This window comes from Camelus ferus, chromosome 5 (assembly GCF_009834535.1).
Source record: "Camelus ferus isolate YT-003-E chromosome 5, BCGSAC_Cfer_1.0, whole genome shotgun sequence".
Taxonomy (NCBI): Eukaryota; Metazoa; Chordata; class Mammalia; order Artiodactyla; family Camelidae; genus Camelus; species Camelus ferus.
The window spans coordinates 63466680-63490020 of NC_045700.1; the positions used below are offsets into that span (position 1 = coordinate 63466680).

At 35.1% G+C, this 23341-nt stretch overlaps 1 protein-coding gene across 1 annotated transcript; it reads right to left on the reverse strand.

Annotated features, from left to right (window-relative positions):
- Nucleotides 1–13473: 13473 nt before the first annotated feature.
- Nucleotides 13474–14257, reverse strand: LOC102516369 (ferritin light chain-like). The gene has a single exon (XM_032479945.1). The coding sequence runs from the start codon at nucleotides 14106–14108 to the stop codon at nucleotides 13581–13583; it is 528 nt and encodes a 175-aa protein (XP_032335836.1). The 5' UTR covers nucleotides 14109–14257; the 3' UTR covers nucleotides 13474–13580.
- Nucleotides 14258–23341: the final 9084 nt, after the last annotated feature.

Below are 23341 nucleotides of genomic sequence, written 5' to 3' on the forward strand. Positions count from 1 at the left end.
AAAGGCATATAAAAACATTCATCCATTTGAGATTCACACCAAAAGCAGATAGTAACTGAATATAAATGATTGCATATCAATTTATCTTGTTGATCAATAACTTATGTGCTCTAGGAATAAAAAAAAAAGTCTGTTACACACAGCAGTAGAGATAGGCATGTGCTCATGTTAGAGATTCACAGCAATCCAATTGTGCAGGCAGTTAGACTGCATGTGATCAAAACTTACCACCATTTGATACAACAATGCAGCTGCTTCAGTGAAATATAAAGAGGAAATGAAATATATAAGACCGCAGCTGTGATGCATGGGTAGAAAAAGCAAATGTGCAGTAAGAAAAATATTCACAAAGAAAACAAACAGGAGTCCAGTCGGTCTAGAACCAACAATTCTTCTATCGTCTGAGAGCCTTTAAATTAATATATTCTTAAAAATCCCACCTATTTCCCAACTGAATTTGTCCCTAAAGAGAGTTATATATTTCATTATATAAACTACAAAGAATATTAATTACAATGTCTATAGAATAAATATCCCTGAAGCTCACTTTCATTTACGGCTTAAAGTTAATTGTATCAAAGGCTACTTAGAAGTCAAAAGTTAATTAGTGGTTTTAAAAAAATCAAAATATATTATTTTCTAAACATCTATCTAAGAAGAAAATAGTGGAAATATTTTTAAGACAACAATCTCAGGGAGGCACTGCCCATCCATTATTATTTTTAAAGTATATTTATAGAGAAACTCCTACATTGTCACAACTATTTCAAGCTTGATGCTGGCAAAGGCGTATGTAATGAAATCTCAAAATACTCAATACACATAGACAAGACACACTGGATCCACAATGGAATTTCATTGATATTTCAAAGTTCCTTTCAGAATGGCCAATATTCACAAAGCTTTAATTATAGTACTTTGTTTTCATGCCATGTCAATATAGATTCCAAGCATCAGTGATATCATTAACATAAATTTGCATATAAGTAAAATTACATAAATGTCACTGCAAAGCTAGCATAGAGCAAGCAGAGAGAAGTAGATGAGCTCTGCATTGTAACTCCTTTCATACGATTTTAGAGTAGCAGTTTTTAAGCCAGCACATGAATTCCAATACAGTTGGCCCTCCATATCCACGGATGCAGAACCCACAGATGTGGAGGAACCCCAGGTGCGGAGAGCTGCCTGTAGCATGCCATTTTTCTTAAGGGACTTGAGCATCCACAGATTTGGGTATCCATGGGGGTCCTGGAACCAGTCCCCCATGAACACCAGGGAATGACTCTATTGAGAATTTTCAACTAGGTGTTTTGTCTACTAGGACATGGCATGTACTTATGAACTTGGAGCACTTCTAAGCACACTCAGAGCATTTCAGGATTTTGAATCCCCTTTCCCCACCTGCATTCTCTCCATTAACCAGTAAGGGGAATGCAATACTTTACTATGATTTCTGTGCATTGTCCTAATTGCACAAATAATTCACAGATTTACAGTAATGTAATTTCTGCCTTGACGTATTAGCATCTCCAAGACTTTTGTTTATTAATCTTGCCAACAATGCTAGTACCACCCTTTGCTTTCTTGCCTTCAGCTTTTTCTTGAAGTTCGTATTCTGGTCTTGATTCCCATGCAGATAGAGAAGACTCTCAATTGTAATATACCAAAACACTTTCCTGTGCTAGATCTATTAGTCAAAGTTAACCTACTAGGATTTTAAAGAATGTTTTCTTATATGATGCAATCTTCAGGATGGTTTCACCATCCATTGTGGATTTTCATAGTATTATTAAATTTTCAGTTATACCTAGGGAAATCATTCAGATTCTATCCCACACTCCACTGTACTTGCTTTTGTTAATGTCACCAAAAACATCCAATTCAATGGCCTCTTCTTTTCCTCACCTTAATTATTATCTTAGCAACATTCAAAAGAGTTGATTACTCCTCCTTTTAAAAACGCTTATTTTGGCATCTGAGACACTAAACCTACAGCTGCAATGAGTCTCCCAAACCATTCTCTAAGTCCCCTTTGCTGGCCCGCCTTCTCAAGATCTAGATTTTGGATACCCCAGGGCTCAATTCTACATCCTATTCTATCCGTATTCTCCACCCCTGTAATATCTTCTATGACCATGGTTCCTAATATATTTTCTAATGACTCTACCTTTATGTCACCAGTCCTGACCACTCTCTTGAGCACCAGAATCCTGTCTTCTGCTTAAGTATCTTCTTGTTCAAGAATCTACTTGAATATTTCATAGGCGCCTCAGTATTAATGTGTTCATAATTGAACTCTTGAAATCCTCTTATAGCCTGTTTTTCCTCCGTCTTTTATAATTACATAAATTGTGTCACCATCTACCTAGCTGCTTAGGTCACTAACCTAAAAATAATGCATAATTCCATTTTCTTTCCCATACTCTTGTCCAATATATAAGCAAGTCCTGATGGATCAACCTCCAGAAATAGTTAAATCCTTTCACTTTTCAGCATATCCACCAATAGCATTCTAGCCCAAGTCATTATTATTTTTCAGGTATTTCTCCTTTCCTTCTTGCTTTTTTAGTCTATTCTGCATTATCATACTTACTTTTATAAATATAAATATAAACCAGATTAATTAATTGCTTTACTTAAAATTCATGTGTTTTCTATTGCATGTAGACATTTCAAACACCTTATAAATGTCCCATGTCCTATAAAGCCACCGATAGTCTCATCCTTGACTTGCTCTCTGAGCTCACTTCCATCTTCCCTCCTCTGGCCCTGTTCATTATTCTCCACACTGAATCCTCTTTCTTCTTATCAAACACTCCTGAAATCCTTCCTACCTCAGGACATTTGTACTCAGTGTTCTTCTTCCTTGAATACTTTGCCCCAGATCTTCTCATGAATGGCACTTTCATGCTGTTTGGATCCTACCCAGAATGTCAGGACACCTTCCTTGACCACTGAATCCAAACTTCTTGCATTAGCCTCTCATTTCCCAAACTATCTAGAGAAGGTATATCATTATACCCTAATTCATTGTCTTTGGAGAACTTACTGGTACCTAAAATTATTGTGCTTATTTTATTTCTGCTTGTTTTATATTTGTCTTCCCCCTACTGGAAAATAAGCTTGCAAAGCAGAGATTCAGTGTCATAACTGCAGTACTTAGAACAGTGATTGACAATCAGTAGGAGTTTAATGAGTAGTTTTTCACTAAATGGATGAATGTGTTTTATGAATTAGAAAGCATATAGAAATTAAATCTCTCAAAATATCTAATAAAAAGCACAACAAAGACTACCTATAGTGCCTGTATGAGAATATTAACCTAGAAAAAAATATGTTATTGGAATGGGGAGAGTGGGGAGCTCAGACTTGAGATAAGAAGTAATTTTGGCTAGAAAGAGAAAACTCAGTAATGCCTAGGACTAAGATTAAGCAAAAAGGAGTGAATCGTGGGAATGGATGCAAGAACTATAGAAGAAGTAGGTCTTATGAGAATTGTTCATTTATTTCGTATAAAGACATGAGAGGAATCAAAGTTAAAGTTTGCCAGTTTGAGTGAGAGTATAGATACTAGTTTCATCAGAAAAAGACAAAGCCTAGAATGAGAATGAAAGAAAATAAGATTAAAATATTCAAAGATTATTGATTCAAAGTTAGAATCATTTTTATACTTGAACACAGTCCATGGATTTTGATCATTTTAAGTGAAAAAATACAAATATGGTGGAAGTGCATCATGAAATGACTAGATTACTCACTCCTGGTGAATGGAGAGAGGTGCCTCTACTCGGCAGAGTGCAAAATATTTAGAAAGTGTTCAATAAAGATGCTGATTGATGGGCAAAAAGTCACCTCCCTTAGGTATTTCTAATTGTTTCGTCTGGATTGTGCCAAATGATGAGGTAGAAAAGCAGGAAAATCTAAGACAGGATGCTTCCACTACAACAATTGATGACACTGTTGCTACTGACAAGAAAAGAATATGGGTAAAACCTGTCAAGTTCTTCAAATTTAGAAAATGTGTTCAATATAAAGTGAGATACATATTTCACAAGGTGCTTTTGTATTTCCTTTGAGCAATTCATGGTAAATAGGTTCGAGCTTTTTCAGTCTGTGACTCAAAAGTCTAATTCTGATGTGGCTTTTTCTATTCCCAAGTGTTGCCATGTTTTCAGACCTTTCATTTTTCTTCCATCTTATCTCAAGGCTGAAAGAAGTTTATCATATTATTAGACAACAGAGCAGAACAAAACAATATATCAAGCCCCAGCACTTGGTATTGTTTTGTAGAGAAAATTGGGTGAATTCTCTTACTGTGTGATCAGAGAAAAGTATGTCCCAGGTACCGTATTTCAAAAACTGGAAAGAATTGATGTGCCTAATCAATGGTGAAGAAAACAAAGGTATAGCAAATATTTAGAAAGCAAGTCATTCAATATTGGAAGCCTAAATCCTGAGATAAGAGATTTATTAAACCAACCTCAGGAATATGTAGGGGAGAAAGGAATTCTGATATGACATATGAATTAGACACATAATAGAAAATTTTACTTAATGATTTAGAAGTGAGAGTTCGAGACTAGTTGTCATTATTTTACACATAAAATGCTGTCACTTTCATTAACATAAAGATATGTTACAATTTAATCCCAGTAGCTCACCTATATTGATCATTAAATGGTGCTATTCATTTATGAGACTGACTCTTCTCTGAAAATAAACACCTGAAATATCCTTAACTACACGTTTTTAAGGAGAAGTCATAAAATATTAACCTCTGTCATCTTAAAATATCTTCAATTTTAATCTAAACTAACACAGAGAAAATTATTTTTTGTAATCACCCAGATAAATAAGTTTCAAGAAAAATTAGGATCAGTATTATTAAGTCTTTGGGAATGAACATCAGGCTTGTTTCATGTTTGATTTCAGAAATAAATGCATTTCAGTTATGATTTGTGAGACTAATCTGAACTCAGTTTGCCACATTGAGCTTTAAAATGTGTGCGAAAGGTTGTCCTGTGGTATTTATAGTCATAAAACACAGCTGGTGCGATCATTCAGCTACACGTTGTGGATGATTATTGTGTGCCTCAAGTGGGTAATAGAAGCACAAGAGATGTAAACCCCATGAGAAATGTAGTCATTTTCTCCACATGCAGGACCCGAAGCACCATTCGATTATTAAATCCAATGTGCAAATGAAAGGAAAAGCAGCCCCTGTTATGAGCGAGGGCCCCACAGACGAGCAAACCACCCCAGCAAGTGTCTCTGTTAAACAGAGCTACGCTATTTGCCTTAATTTTTAACTTTACACTTATATTTTGGCCAAATGATAATAAATTCCTAGCTCTTATGCTTTTCATAGAAATGTTAAAAGCATCATCACAATTCTCTAAAGCATGCTTCTTTTTCCGTTTTAGCTCAGCTTTTTTTCTTACAGATGCTAGTATAAGGAAATTTAAAGAAGTATTGCATTTATCTCGACTCCATTAATTCATTGTTTGTAAATGGACTATGTTAAACTCTGTCAAAAGTTACTCTTACAGAGTTTATAATCTAATAAGGAAAATAGAATGAATCTTGATATTAACAATTCAGATTAACTATTGAAAATGTTTGAATGAATAAAATGCTAGAATGTAAAGTAGTTATTAAAAAGTGATGTAGTACAATTACTCCGGAGCATAAGCATTATCAGGAGGAAAATAAACTTATTATTCTACAGGTATTTTCTTTTAATGAATAGAGATTAATACATTATTCTCAGACCACTCCTTTTTATTTAAAAATGAACACTTCTGAAATACTTAGAGCACTTAAAATTTTTATTCTGTTTGTATTACTGGCATCAGCCCTCTAGCAAGTTGAAGCTGTTTGAGAACTCGTGTTTGTATTGTTAATGTACATAGCCATTCTTTTCTGTGCCATTTCCAGATAGGATAAAGAAAGGAAGCCAGAATGCAGAAATGGGAGAATATTTGGTATTTCCTGAGACCAGCAGGATTCTTCTCCATTTGGTCAATGTGAAGAATTCCTGTAAGAGAGAGGACAGCGAGCGGGTTACCTAGACACCTCATCATAGTTATAAAGATGTAAAGCATGGGCACTGGGAATAAAGGAGGATGCTGCAGTGACTGGAGAATTAGGAGTACTCTGTGAAATCTTTAAAGAGTAAAGATTTTTTCCTTTCTGCCAGAGATACAAAGTTTTGTCCCAGTTTGTTTGACACAAACTTACAGAGTCAAGCCAAACTGCTTAAGAAAAAAAGAAAAGCTTTGTGATGCTGAAAGAAGTCCAAGTCCTTTAAAACCCTTTCAGTGTGCAGAATATATTTCAGGGCTGCTTCTGCTGGAGTCCACCAGCTTATGCATGCTAAGATGGTCCAGTCTTATTTTCTACCCTAAATGCATTCGAAATCCTTGACCACTACTGTACACAGTATCACAGTAAAATAGGACTCTCAAAGTGGCCTTCTATTTTATTCATATTGACCTTGAAGTTTATATGACAAAAGTAAACGGAAAGTTTAAATCAATTTTTCGTACGAGAATTTTCAAAGGCACAAAATTCTATTGTCCCGTGGTGGGGTCTATGTATTTAGACCAGAGCTTTAAACGGGTCCGCCAGAAGACAATAGAGTAGACAGTCACGGTTTACTTTCTTTTTCAGCTTTAAATTGTTTATTCCTGTGTTGCCTCCAGTTAACTATGCTTACTATGGGAAATAAATCATAGTTATTGCTCATCTTACGTTCTTGCTGAATTTTGCATAGAAGTTTCAGTTCCTAAGGCAAATACTAAACTCAGGATTCTCGTTGTAGTTAAGTCAGACTTTACCACATAATAAGGGTAGAAATATTAGCATCTATGTTTCACTTAATCTTGTCCTGTACTTAATTTTACATCTTTTATAACTGATGTATCAAGAGACATATCCAAAAGGAATGTACCATTCCTTCAAACGTTGGAATTGGGATCTTTGAGTTAGAGTTTTATTTTATTCACTTCTCCCCAAATTTTCACAGTAAAAATATCTCTGGTGGCAAACTTGAACTTTAGTAAGATATAGAAATCAGACCGCACTGCTGAAAATTCTTCGTGTCTAAGGTCACTATCGGGAAAAGCTGGCATCTTTCATCAAGGTTAGAAGTGTGATTTCCAGCCTTTTCAAAAAAATGGCACTTGTACAAACTGAAAGGCACTAGCTTTCAGTAGAGACTTTAATGGAAGGCAGTAATGTAGAGTACAGTCATAGAAAAATCTTCCTTCACACTAACCAGTGAGTAAAATAAAAGACTTGTACAAAGTAAAAAGTTATCATTTTATCTCCTCTAGTAAAATATTACTGTATACCAATTTCTAGCTGCAGGGAAAGAAGCTGAATTTGAGAAGTCCCTTCTCCTCATGACTGCCAGTAGACTAAGAAAGTCTACGAACTTCAAATATATAATATATATTACCTTGAAAAGAGATAAGAGGTTGGGCAAAGAGTAGCGCACCATGCCACATGGACTAAACTCATTTGAAGGCACTTCTCAAATGTATACACACACACACACACACACACACACACACACACACACACACACACACACACACACACAGAGACATCCACACACATATGTATCTTAAAAGAGTCATTAGCTACAGCTCTCCCTAAAGATTGTTTTGCATTGGTCAGACAGTTCCAGATAGTTACAGATTTTGGAGAAATGAATTTGAATTGCTAAAATTGAATTTAGAACTTTTGCATCTATGTTCATGAGGCATATTGGTCTGTAGTTTTATTTTCCTGTAATATCTTTGTCTCCTTTTAGTGTCAAAGTAATACTTGCCTCATAAAATAAGTTGAAAAATATTCACTCTCTTTTCTGTTTTCTGGAAAAGGTTGTGCATTATTGATGTCATGTCTTTTGTTTTGGGAGACTTCAACAGCAAAACCATAAAGACCTGGAGTTTTCTTTGTGGGAAGGTTTTAACTATGAATTTAATCTCTTCAGTAATTATTAGGCTATCCAGGTTGTATATTTCTTCTTTTGTAAGATTGTGTAGTTTGTGTCCTTAAGGAATTTTCTGACATAAAGTTGTTTATAATAGTCACTCATTATTCTTCTCTTTTTAAATTGTAGTTGATTTACAATGTTTCAGGTGTACAGCAGAATGATTCAGTTTTATATATATATGATTATTTTTCCATTTATAGGTTATTATAAGATATTGAATATAGTTCCCTGTGCTATACAGTAAGTCCTTTTTGTTTATCTATTTTATATAAACTAGTGTGATCTGTTAATCTCAAATTCCTAATTTATACCTCCCTCTTGCTCCTTTTCCCTTTGGTAACCATAAATTTGTTTTCTATGTCTGTGAGTCTATTTCTGGTTTGTAAATAAGTTGACTTGCATCATTTTTTAGATTCCATACATAAGTGATATCACATATTTGTCTTTGTCTGACTTAACTTCACTTAGTATGATAATCTCTAGGTCCAACCATGTTGCTACATATGGCATTATTTCATTCTTATGGCTGAGTAGTATTCCATTGTACGTATATACCACATCTTCTTTATCCATTCATCTGTTGATGGACATTCAGGTTGCTTCCATGTCTTGGCTGTTGTGAATAGTGCTGCTATGAACATTGGGGTGCACGTATCTTTCTGAATTAGAGTTTTCATCTCTTCCAGAAATATGCCCAGGAGTAAGATTGCTGGATCATATGGTAACTCTAATTTTAGTTTTTTCAGGGAAACTGTATACGGTTTTCTATAGTGGCTGCAGTAATTTACATTCCCACCAACAGTGTAGGAAGGTTCTCTTTTCTCCACACCCCCTCCAACATTTATTATTTGTAGACTTTTTGTTGATGGCCTCTCTGACCAGTGTGAGGTGATACCTCATTTTAGGCTGGATTTGCATTTCTCTAATAATTAGAATTGTTGAGCATCTTTTCAATTGCCTGTTGGCCATCTGTATGCCTTCTTTGAAGAAATGTCTATTTAGGTCCTATGCTCATTTTTTGATTGGGTTTTGTTTGTTCATTTGTTTTCTGTTTTGATATTGGGCTATATAAGCTGTTTATATATTTTGGAAATTAATCTCGTTGGTTACATCATTTGCAAATACTTTCTCCCATTCCATAATTTGTCTTTTCATTTTGTTGATGGTTTCCTTTGCTGCTCAAAAACTTTTAAGTTTAATTAGGTCACATTTGTTTATTTTTGCTTTTATCATTCTTTGAATATCTGTAGCATCCACAGTGTGTCACCTCTTTTATTCCTGATAAGAATAATTTATTTTATTCTTGATCAATCTGGCAAAATTTTATCAATTCTATTCATCTTCTCAAAGAGCTAACATTTGGATCATGGATTTTATGATTATTTTTCTGTTTTCTATTTTACTTATTTTGCTCTTATCTCATTTTTTCCTTCCATTTGATCTCTTTGGGTATATTGCTCATTATTTCCTAGTGTATGGAAGTTGGGAAATTGATTTTAGACTTTTTTTTCTTTTTTAATATAGGATATAGATGCTGTCAATTTCCCTCTAAATATGAATTTAGTTAGCTCCATCAAATTTTGGCATGACTCCATCTCCATAATCATTCGGGTACTTTCAAGTCTTTCCTTTGATTTTTTTACTTGACCTACAGTAGTATAGAGGAGTTATTAAGTTTCCAAAAATTGGGGGATTTTCTGGACATCTTTTGGTTACTGATTCCTGGTTATTAGTTATTAAGCTTTAGTAGGATGTAGATATTAGACCACATTGCTGAAATATCTTCATGTCTAAGGTCACTATGGGGAAAGTGACCTATTATTAAATTTTCAAAAGTTAGGGATTTTCCACCTATCTTTAAGACTATCTTCAAGCTATTTTTAAAGACTATCTTTATCTTTAAGCTATCTTTAAAACTGTTTTATTGTCCAAATATAGTCTATCATGGTAAATGTTTGGGGGTACTAAAAGAGAATGAATATTGCCTTACTTTTAGATGGAGTATTCTATAAAAGTAAATTAGGAATTTTGGGATGACTGTCTTCTATATTTTTACTGATTTTGTTTGCTTGTCCTGTAAATTCTTCAGATAAAAATATTAAAATATATGAGTATAATTGTGTATTTGTCTATTTTTTACTTCAGTTTTGTTGATTTTTGCTTCATCAATTTTGAAGTTATCTTATTAGGTACATACATGATTTATGACGTCTTAAAAACTTGCTGGAAATTTCTTTCATCAGATAGTAATATAGCCATTCCTGCTTTCTTTTGATGAGTGTTCTCATGGTTTATGTTTTTCCATTCTTTTACTTTTGACCAATTTATATCTTTATATTTAAAGTGCATTTCCTATAGGCAGCAAATAGTCGAGTCCTACTTTTTTAACCTAATAGGATGGTCATTTTTTTTAAGTTCTTTCAATATTTATATTCAGTAGAATTATTGATATGGTTAGTTTATATCAAAGACATTGTCATTTTTTTCTGTTTGTCCCTACTATTCTTGGCCCCCTTTTATTCTTCTGTTGAATGTTTTTATGGTTTTATTTTATTTCCTTTATTGAATTACTAAATATTGCTCTTTGCTTTTGCTTTTTTAGAGGTGCTATAGAATTTAGAGTATACATTCAAATAATATTAATATTTATAAAGAAATAAAAAATTAAATATGTGATGTAAAAAGTTAGAAAAGTAATTTTAAAATAATGGGGAAAAAATTTAAAGACAGAAAATACCAAATTAGAAAACAACAATATTGATAAACTTTAAAACCTGTTATTTGAAAAAAGAATAAACAAAACATTAACCAATCTTATTTTTAAAAAGTGAAAAATAACTAAATTCAGAAAATAAGAAAAAAGTTAACAGAGAAAGAAATTTTTTTAAAGTCATATGAAACTATTTTTTTTCAACTCTGCTAATACCCTTGAAAGCCTGGATGAAATAAATAATAGTCTACAAATTATTTTTACCAAAAAACTTACCCAAGAGGCAAAAGACAACTTAAAAGATTGGTTTTTATAGAAAAAGAAATAAAGAAAAAAGTTCAATTTTCACAGAAGAAACACTTCAACTATTTCAGTATCTTCAACATGTTTTCACAGAGAAATTTCTCCAAAATTTTGACATAAGATAACTCCAATTCTATTTGTTTAAACCTTTTCAGGACATAATATTTTTAATTTTTATATTAATCCAGAATAAAATGGCAAAATTTAACAAAATTGGAAAAGTAAAGTAAGCAATCATCTACCTTTATTTATGAATGTCAATACAAAAAAAAAAACAAACAACCTAGCAGCAGTTAAAAAGACTGCTGTATCATAAGCAAATGTGGGTCGTTACAGAAATCCAAGGATTGTTTATAATAGAAAATCACTAATATAATCTCTCACAGTAGGGTCGCTAGGGAGAAATATAGATAGGATCATATCTACAGGTGATGAAAGGTATTTGAAGAATTTTAATATCTATTCTTTTAAACCACATTCAATAAAATAAAACAGATGCATATTTTCTAACCACAGGAATATATATTGATATGGTCTTTGACTCAGCTTCTAATTAATATAGAAAGCTTCATGTATCTAAACATATTGTTCTAATGAATGCAAACATCTGAGATAAGATATAGTCTCAGAATTTAAAGCATGAAAGATTTGCTAGTAGGTATTTAAAAACTGAGACAATTTCAACCCACTCTATCTTGTTATTCAGAGAAGTAAGGTTAAAATGGTAGTGTAAAAAGATGATAGTATTAAACATAAAGATATACAAAATTTGTGTTCCTGAAAAAATGCAAATATCCAAATGTGTAATGAAAGAAATATGTCACCCCTGAAAAAGAAGATAAATTTACATATCAAAATGGCATACCCCATAGAGAAAAAAGCTGATTCTGAACTATCACCATCATAACCTCACAATCTATCCCCCAAATGTACTGAACCATAAGAATAAAGAAAAAGTCTTGTGAACAAAGTAAAAAGAGGCAAATTAATTCAGCTACATCAGACATTTTTACAGCAATCTTCAATGCTATAAAACAGTGAAGCAGTATCTGTAAATTAAGAAAAAATAAAATAAAACTCAAAAATTAATACCCGATTAAATTTTCCTTTTTGTACACAAGTAACAGACAAGATAATTTCCCTATGAGCTCTTTCTGAAATAAAAATATCTTACTATAAAAATACTTTGCTGTGGAAAATATGCAGCTATGGGTATTTGCTCTATTTACATATAGCATTTAGACTAACCAACTGTGGGAAGCATGGTTTCAAAACAGAATGTAACCTTTATAAATGTTGAAAATCAATATTTGTTTCTCAAAGTATAAACATACCAGATGGCCACATCTTGTATGGTAATAATGGAAGTTTATAACCAAATAATATACTCATTAGACACTGCAAAAATACTAAAATCATTGTTTTTTTAAAATTTCTTGATATAAAAGATGTATATCAGTATACACATTTTATATAAGAAACTCTTCATTGAAATTTCAAGAAAAAACACTAATAAATGGACAAGGTAAATATTTATTATTTTGAACCAATAGTCTTCTGCCAATATTAATAACAGCAATGCAAAATTCCCTTTTTCTCAATGTGTATGAGAAAAAAAGAGAGTGGGGAGTGGATTTTTGTATTTGTGACTATCTGGACAATATCTGATTGCAAATTTGTGAATTATAAAGCTGAATACAATGATATCAGGAGGAATGGCTATCAATCAAACAGAGTGTCTCACTTATAAAAATCATCATGTAACTCTTTGACTAAAACTGACCCTCATTATGAGGGAAAATCCTGTCATCTGCCAAAATAGTTTTACAGACCCAAGCCCTTTAACATTAACTGAGAGGCATCAATGACTTTAATGAAGGGAGACGACTGGAATTCAAATGATTATTGTCGAAAAGGTCAACAGTCTTAATGAATCAACTCCCTTGCTGATAGCATTAGCTCAAGTCTGGTCCTAATATATATTTTTAAAAAATTGCAAAAAAGTTAGCTCAGGTGGCTCTTAGTTATTTGATTATGGATGCTGTAGTTTTAATAAACGTAACTTACAGGCAAGGTCTATGCTGTAAGTCTTCAATTTGAATGTAAAAGTCATCAGACTCAGATCTTCTGCTGATTAAAGTTAATTAAATTGACATACGCTATCTTTAGTTGTCCAGTAATCTCCATGTTATTCTAAAAGGAATGAATCAAAAACAGGGAGCATCTCAACAATTCAATGAACTCAGACCGTTATCTTGTGCAGATTTGTACTTAAAACCTCCAGGTCCATCAGCTCTGAGCGTTGTGTTTTATATCTTTAAAGACATGTGTTCATGCTTGCTCTGCTTTAAATAGAGAGAATATTCTATTGTTGTTGTCGTTGTTGTTGTTCTTGTTCTTGTTGTTGCTGCTGCAAAAAGCTTTATTGTTTCCATTTGGTCCAAGGCTTGGGAGAGGGCTCCAGGATGGTTAAAAAGCTGCCTGGTGACTGCAGAGAGAGGCTTCAGGCAGATGCCCTGACACCAGAGGGGCTCCGCAAAGGCGGCTGGGTTGCAGAGGTTCCTAGTCATGCTTGAGGGTGAGCCTCTTGAAGAGATACTCGCCCAGGCCCGCCTGCGGACCAGAAAGCCTGCAGAGGCTAGTCAGGTAGTCGCCTATCATCTTGATGAGTTTCACCTCCTCATCCAGGAAGTGGTTCTCCAGGAAGTCACAAAGATGTGGGTCTGTGCGGGCAGAACCCAGGGCATGCAGATCCAAAAGGGCCTGGTTTAGGTTCTTTTCCAGGACAATAGCAGCTTCCATAGCATCCTGGGTTTTACCCCACTCATCTTGAGATGGCTTCTGCATGCCCTGGAAGAGGGTGTGGCCCCCGAACTGGTTTTTCATTTTCAAGAGATGCTCCGCGCCCTTGTGATTCTCCTCAGCCAATTCACGGAAAAAGTGGCCCACGCCCTCCAGAGCCACATCGTCACGGTCAAAATAGAAGCCCAGAGAGAGGGAGGTGCAGGAGGCCCACAGATGCATGTTGACCAGGTGGTTGACGGAGGCCTCCACCTCGCTGGAGTAATTCTGACAAATCTGGGAGCTCATGGTTGATCGGTAATAAGGAGTTAAGCTCACAAAATGGTGTTGGCTGGTCTCAGAGGCTGAAGATAGCACAGTGGCTGGTTCTGAAGGATGCAGCTGGAAAAAAGGTTGAAGAGTGGTTGGAGGCTGGAGCAAGGGGCATCCCTGGTCTGTTCCATCCAAACACTATTGAAGCAAGAGACAGATCCGCGGGACCACTGAACGCACTGCCGAGAGTATTCTTGCAATTATCACTTACAAGATGAGCAATGCTCTAGGTATTTGAATGAAATGTTATCTTTTCTCTTTACATTTGGCTTCGAAACTTTGTAAATTTTAAGCCTATAGTCTGTGCCATTTTCCTTTATATCACAGAGGTAACATTTTCTTTGATCACCATTTTCATAAGTGGAGAATATTTTCTTTACACTGCTTAGTGTATATTGGGTACCTTATCTCCTTTAAATATGTCAACACCCCTAATTACTTTTCTACATAACTGTTGTTGTTTTTTAATCTATTCTGGAAAATAAAATGGTTCTTACATACAAAATTTAAAAATCATTTTAGAAATCCTGCTGTCCAGGAAAAAAATGCAATTTGTGGCAAATATTTTATGCAAGTGAAAAGAGTTAATCTTCATTTCATCCGTTAAATGGTTACAGTTTACATGTGGTTTAATGAGCCTACCTATGCATGACGGATGTTGTTAAATTATGTAAATCTCATAATAAGTTTATCTAGTAATATGATCAGAATAACAGACAACGGTTCGCTTGAAGCCCCATGACAAATATAATAAAATGTTAGAAGAAGCATAACTTTAACTTTTTTTGGTATGGTAAGAAAATTAAAAGAAACATTTTTTTATAACATGTATGCATAACTTTCACATTGAGCTTTATTCTCTTTTTTGCCCCAAAGAAGTTGTTGGCTGCATATTCTGAAGGACTTGAAAACTAAGAATGTTTGTATCTCAACAACAAAGCTTATACCTATGAAAGAGAGATCAAAAACTGGCCCAGAAACTGTGAACAGCCCACACCCAAATTCTGCAGTACTTCTGAGAATAGAAAACCCATGCTCTTTGCATGATGAGCATTTGAAAGGTTAAAGTTTACAGCCAACTAAGAGTTCTATTGTTTAGGTCAAGTACCAGTGGGTGGGTAAAGCAGCCGCTGAACTGATGTGATTCAGAGGATCCTAAAAGATAGTCCCACTCCCTAGAACAAAAAGAACAAAATGTATTTCCTCATTTTTCTACCACAATGCCTGAAATGTCTAGTATTACCCTAAAACATGGAACCTGCAAATGTTACCTTATATGGCAAAATGGACTTCGCAGATGTGATTAAATGAATAGCCTTGAGATGGGGAGATTATACTTAATTATCTAGGTGGGTCCAAAATATAATCACAAGTGTACATATAAAAGGGAGACCAACAGAGATAGGACTACAGACAGAAGAGGCAATATGGTGACTGAGTCAAGATGCTACCCTCTGACTCTGAAGACAGAGAGAGGGTCCAGGAGCTCAAGAATGCAAGAAATGAAGCTCTAGAGGATGGAGAAGGCCTGGAATTAGATTACCTTATAGAGCCACTAGAGGGGGCTCAGCCCTGATTTTGGACTTTTGATCTCTAGAACCGTAAGATAATAAATTTGTACTGGTGTGTTTTTAAGTCACCAAGATTATGGTAATTTTTTATAGAAGCAATAGGAACATAATATAGTTAGCAATCATACGGATGATTTAGTCATCTGAATCCCTTCCATATATGTGCCTTCTGATTAGGAATGGGGTTTTATTCTGGACTCAAAAAGAAGGCTACTTAGAAGAAGATAGGGGCTTGGGCAGAGCACAGTGGAGGGCAGCACAGTTTCTATTCCACTTCTTAGAATTATATCTTATTTAATTCTGCCCTAACATATATTACCACACTTGGTCACCTAATTTCAATAATGTAAGCAACTTTTGACTTGACAGCAGGATAGATTTTCACTTTTTTGTTTCTTCTAGAGCATACATAGAGAACATTCTTAAAGAAACCTACAAAGAGAACATTCTTTTTTTCACTCTTATAATAAATGAAAAAAAGAAATGCTGTAACACTCTTCCTTTTCAAAGCAGTGGGAAAATGACCAACTCACATTGGGTGTTCAGATGTCTTTCCTTTTCTTTTCATTTGTGTCAGAAATAAATACCTCCTACTGAATCCACAGGATTTGTCACCTGTATTCAAAAGGACACAATGTTTATGAAAGTATATAAGAGAAATAAAAGAATTCTAGTTTAATCAGAGCTAATGATCTAGTTATGAAGGCAACTACATACTTACAGTATCTAATATATATCAGATTACTATCCACATTGGTTTGAAGGCTTAAGATATATATGTACTTCTATATTTTAAATCTTTCAAACCAATGTATCAGAAATATAATTTAAAGCCGTGCTTACAAAGGGAAGATGCCAAAGGGAAGTACCTGAATGCAATTAATCAGGAAAGCTTCCTGGAGGAAGTAAGCTTTAAGATGTGTTTTACCCAAAATAGAGTCATTGACTGGCAAAGAAGAAAACAGAAAGTTCAACAACTGCTGAATCCAGAGCCAAGAGGAAAAACAGCCCTGTCACAGAAAGCTAGGGATTTTCCCACAAACCAACATGGAGAAATAATGTAAGTGACACCTCTGTGGTTTGGGCTGGATATAGCAAGTGGAAACTGAGTACATTTTAAACCCCATTATGGCTCTTTGTTTAATGGCAAGTGTGAAACACCTCTGCTAAATCATTCCTGGCATAATCAATGTAGTCACTGCCGTGTCTAACTGCATTTTCATGGCTTTGCTGCCTTAGCGTATTTCCAGAGTCATCCCTTCCTCTCCTTCACCAGTGCTCTACTAAAACGCTCTGGTAATCATCCTCTGCTGAAATTGAAGGCTGTGTCCTCTTCAGAGTGTTCATCTATGCCAATGGCCTTCTGAGTTTAATGGCATGTAATTACTGCTCCCTCCTTAAACTATGTAACTTCTGTAACTGTAAAAGTAAGCAATATTCTGCCAAAATTCCTCCCCTTTAGGAGAAACAGGAAAGTGAACCAAGGTTACTGGTACCCATGCCAAATAAAGAGACTGACAAAGCCGATTCATCCTCTTGTCCGCAGGATCAAATTAAAGGCACAAGCCAAGGCTTTCCCTGAGCCTTGACCTGGCTGGGGCAATGTGAAATAACCTTACTCCTCATCTGTGTCAGTTGAAACAGGGTTGTTTTGAGAGTGAGCCAAATTTGGGCTATTTATTTCTGTTAATACAATCAATTATTATGACAGTTCATCAGGGTTGGGAGTGAGTGAAATTTCTAAGGATGCTAGGTCTATAAGAATTCAATTATGAGTGGTTCTGTAGATTAGTGTCAGCACACTAATATTAAAACATTCTTGACCTCATCGCATATAAATACATCCAAGTGTAAATATCAGTCAGTCAGTCAGTCAGTCAATATATACAATATATCAAGCTCCCACAGAATTTTTGTAACATTTAGGTAGCTTCTCTACTGACAAGTAAAATAAAATAATAAAATAAGACAAAAGAAGATAACATATTTGTAAAAACACTGACAAATATGGTTAGTGGTATTTTCGGTAGCTGTTGCCTGTCACTAAAAAATGAAAATGCTAAAGAATATCTCCAGAGCATATATATCACTAAAATATTTTTAACATGAAAAAAAAATCTTCTGAAGAGTAAAATTTCATTCTAAATATTTATATCCAAATATCAATTTTGATAAGAAAATGCATTACACTAAGGGAGCAGAACTAGTAATAATGGTAACTCTAGCACCCTCAGGCTACCTCACACCTTTGTATATCTGTGTCTGACATGCAGGAGACATTAACATCTTTTGCTTGCCAAGTATATTTCAAAGCACAACCTTCACAGTGTTGTAGGGATTAAACCTTCCAAGTTTAGGATCTTTCACACAATGCGAATGTATCTCAAATTGTCTCCTTCCCTCTATCAGTCAAATTGTGTATATTTAAGGACATTTTTCCTCCTGGATTAATCTAGACTTTTTCTGTAGCAGTCATCAAAGCAGACTGCTCAGATCTCCCTTTAAGAGAAGCTGCCTAGGAAGCACAGGTGATCGACAGCCTCCAAATGCTACAACTTTGAACCCACCACAGCATTCATGCCAGACCACGCCTAGCCTGCTGCCCCCAGTCAATGACTGAGCAACAGCAGGGGTGGAGGAGAGGAGTAGAGCCCCCTACCTGCCTGAGAATTCCTACAGAATGCGAGAATTCCTACAGCTAACCCACAACGTTAGCTAGAGAACTTGCTATCAGCCTGCCTGAAACTCGCAAGACAACACTGAATTCTGAGGCTCTTCCTATCCAATCGTTCCTTTGCTCACTTATAGTTGAGATGTAAAATCTCCTGCAAATATGGTTCAGTCTTTGCATTTGCTTTTTGGAGGACCCAACTGGAAACAGGTGGTTCCAGGACTGGGGTGAAAGAAGGAGCAACCCCACTCATTATCACTCTCAATGATCCCCTGGGGGGCACTGAGCATCCCATCCCCATAACTGTAAGCTTGTAGGGTTAGAAGTCTTGGTCCTCAAGAAGAGTACACTCTTGCCATGGGACATAGCAAGAGTTTCATTGAATTATTAGCTACAGGGAAGTCTGGACTCCTTATGCTCAGAGACCCTGGCAAAAAAAAGAGTTACCAACTTGTCAGGGTAAATTGACTGGGCAGCAAGAGGAGATAGGGCTGCTTTTATATAACATACTAGGGTAAGGGAGGAATGTGAAACCCAGCAATCCACATGAGTGCTTCTTGATATTCCTTTGCCCAGTAGTAACTGGAAATAGACACACAAAGCAACCTGGCACTGGGAAATGTTTAGTTACCAAAGGCTCAGAATCCCCTGGAGTGAAGATTTAGGTCATGCACCTACAGGTAAGCTATCAATACCTGCTCAAGCAACAAGCAGAGGTGAAGAGAATTTACAGTTGGGAAGGGTGGGTAATTCATTTCACTAACCACTAACATCCCTCGTCTAAGTTTCCTCCCAGGAATAATGGCCCATCGGAACCATAGAATGACTGCCCACTTCTAGTGGGAGAAGAGGATCTCTGCAGCTCAAGGCGACTTGAAATGTGTCCCACTCAGATCTCCCTTCAAGAAACCCACTGTGGGAGCACAGATGGTTGACAGCCTTCAGCTGCCACAGCTCTGGATGCACCATGGCCTTCATGCCACTCCAAACGTCTCCTGGGTGGCCCCAGCCAATGACTGAGCTCCACAGGGTGTACCAGAACCTGGCCATTCCCGCCCCATGTTAATTGCTCTATTGGGCAACTTTCGGATTAGCTTGGCTAAAACATTCTCAGAATTGTGCCTCGCTGGGAAACTTCTTATACTCAATGCTTTCTTACCTCGCTTTTCCCACAGATGGTCAGGAGTTCTTTCTCCTTTCTCCTGCTGCTTCTTCCTTAGGTTTCACAAGCATTTACCCCAATAAACATGCTGCATATCTAGTCCAGTCTTGGCATCTGCTTCTCAGAGGACATAAACTGACACAATTTCTTAATAAAAAAGGTGGTCTGCTTTAACTGATTCAGCATACCACGAGCAGATAGGTTGTGTAACCTCCTTTTGACAATATCTTTCAATCAGAATCTGTCCCAGTTTTGTTGCTTTCAATGTCTCGACACAGTCTATTCAAAAATTTGAATGCTCTTTACAAAAAACTAGTTGCTTTAATATGGCCAGTCTTCTGATATTAAGTGAAAGTGAACAAGTGTTCTTCTATTTCCATAAATGTGTTTTCTTCATTTTCCACAAATGAAAATCTTAATCTTTTACATGAACTATTTACTGATCATTCACTCCCCAGGTCCTTCTTGGCTGTATTACATCATGCCCTCACCTGGATTAAAATAAGAGGTCTCTAAATTATGCCACCTGGACACTACTTACACTATGGGAACCTATTTTGGTTCTGAAACATCTCCCCCTACCTACTCAATTACATAACTTAGGTGATATTTTCTAGAGAATTATCCCCCATAAATGCACAGATTCCAGGCTTGGTTCCTTTAAGTGTTCTTAGACTATCCTGCTAAAACATTCCACAAACTCACTCACCAGCAATTGCCATTAATTTCTTTGCCAGGAGATTTGTTTTAAGTATGTTTACAAAAAAATTAGACAGGAGTTAGATTTATTGCTGCCATTTTGATTTGCAAAAATTTTTGATATAATAGGAAAAAAATCAAACCCTTTGTCATATATGTCACAAATATTTCTCCTTCAAGATTTTATTTTCCTTTGCATATTACTAGGGACATTTTCTGATCAATGGAAGTACTTGTTTACATAGTGCTATTTTTTTTCTTTAGCCAATTCTATCATTTCTTTTTTTCAGAATTCAGCCATGTGGGTTATAATTAGATAGTCAGAGCCCCTTTTAAGACAAAATAAACCTTAAACTTACCTTTTAGAACTCATAGTTGTTAAAGCATCTAAAATTAATTTTGTTATAAGTGAAGTTAGAATCTTTTTAAAAAATTATCTCCAAAAAGTTAACCAATTATCTCAGCATCATTTAACGTTATAAATATTCTTTGTTCTCATTTATGTGAGATAGTAGGATTATCAGGTCATAAATACTTACAATATATGTAATTAATCCCTTTCTTGACTGTCTATTCTATTTCCATGACCTTTCTTTCTTCACACCTGTTTTCTCATGCTCTCTTTATGCTAGAAATCTGTACCTTTATTTAGTATCTAGCAGAGTAATCACTCCTCTTTCCCAACTTTATTATTCTTTACTTGCATGATTTCCTTTGCCATCCTTTCCTATTCATGTTAGTAGATGACTTTTGGATTCATGTTTTCAGTAACCCCCAAAATTGTATTAGTATTTTGATTAGAATTGTATTGCTTGAATGTATATTTTGGATAAAAGTGAATAATCACCTGGAGAAGGGTATTTAAATCTTCAACTAAAATTGTGGATTTATTTATTTCTAATTTTAATTCTCTCATATTTTGCTTCATGAATTTAGAATATTTTCTGTTAGGTGCATACATATTAAAGAGCATTGTGTACTTTTTAATAATTGAACCATTTGTCACTTGTAATGTTCTCTTTATTTCTGGTATTTCTGATTTGAAGTCTACTTCGTCTGACATTAATATAGCTACTACAAACTTCTTTTTTTTTTTTTAATGTTTTCATGGTATGTCTTTTTTCATCCTTTCACTTGGAACTTACTTATGTCTCTATGTTTAAAGTGCATTTTCTGTAGAGAGCTCCCCAGAATCAGCCAAACTGTACAGTCTGAGGGCACAGTCCACCACAACACAGCCCTCACTTCCAACACCAACAGCAAGTTCAAGGGGTTCCCAATACCTCCTTCAAGTTTAATAATTTACTAAAATGATTTGTAGAACTCATTGACTGTTATTGTGCTTGTGGCTACAGGGAAAATGTATCTATCAAAATCAGCCAAAGGAATAGATACACAGAGCAGAGGCTGGAGGGTTCCAAACACAGAGCACCCATTGTCTCCCCTGTGGGGTCAGCCTCTGTCACCCTCCTGGCATCAGTGTGTAATTCACATGGAGTACTGACAACCATGGAGGCTCACTCAAGTTACAATGTCTGGAGATTTGACTGGGGCTTCATTACATAATCATGATTGACTAACATTGTGATTGAACTTAGTCTCTAGGTCACCTGATACCAAATTACCCACAGCCCCTGCCCTAAATACTGGTTGGTCTTTCTAATGCAGCTAGCCTCCACTAGACACTCTCATCAAGAATGACAGGTTTTACCTCTCAGAAACTGAGGGAAAGGCCAGACTTTTCTCTGGGTGAGGCCATACTCTTTCCTAAACAACAGCATGCAGTTGGGTCTTGTGTTTTCATCCGATCTAACAGTCTCTATATTTTAACTGGTGGGTTGAGATCAGTCACATTCATTGTGATTATTGATGTAAGATTAATATCTACAACCTTGTTACATCTTTTCTTAGTTTCATTCTGTTTCTTTAACCTCTTTTTCTGCTGCCTTTCTCAGGTTCGTTTAGCATTACTGTGACTCCATTTTACTTCCTCTATTGACTTAATATTTATACCTCTTTTTAAAAATTTTAAGTGGATGCATCAGGATTTCACTATATATCTTTAATTAATCAGAATCTACCTATAAATTATATTGTAAAACTTTATGCATAGCATAAGAATCATACAGCACTATGTTTCCAATTTCTTCCCAGTACCATTGAGCTATTTTTGCAATGTATCTGACTTTTATATGTATCATCACATAATTAATTCCTATTATTTTTCATGTGGGCATTCACTTATCTTTAAGCAATTAGAAATAGGAAAAAATAAAATAAATTTGCTTATTACATTTATTTTATTTACAGCACTCTTTTATTTCTTTGTAGATATCTAAGATCCTTTCTGGTAACATATTTCACTTTCTGAATAATTTCTTAACACTTCTTACAGAGTAGATCTGCTGGCTTTAAATTACCACAACTGTTGCTTGAGAAATTATTTCTACTTTATTTTGGAAAGAAAGTTTTTCTGGGTATAAAATACTGAATTGACTTTTTTTTCTTTAGCACTTTAAAGACCTCACGCCATTGTTTTCCAACATATAATTTCTAAAGAGAAGTAGTTGCAATTCTCATCAGTGTTCCTCTGCACGTAATGTGTCTTTTTTCTCTGGCTGCCATCAAGATTTTCTGTGTTCTTTGTTTCCAGGTGTGGTTTATTTTATCTTCTATTTATTTTATTTTATTTTACCTTTTCATTTAATCTTATTTTATTACAGTGGTTAACCTGTGTAGCATTCTTTTATCTGTGGTCTGGAATATATTTGTAATCTTCAAAAATTCTTAACCAATAGTTATTCAAATATTTCCTCTACCCCATTCTCTTCTAACACTCTAGGAGTCTATTTATATATATTATAGATCATTTGATATTGTTTCAGAGCTCTTGGATGCTCTGGTTTTGTTTTGTTGTTTTGTTTTTCTCCTACTCTTTTTTCTTTATGTTTTAGTTTATGTCATTTCTATAGATTTGTATTCCTAGTCACTAATTTGTTCCTCAGCTGTGCTGAATTTATTGATGAGATCTTCAAAGGCATTCTTCTTTGTTGCTATATTTCTCATTTCTAGCATTTTCCTTTGTTTTTCTTTTAATATTTTTTTT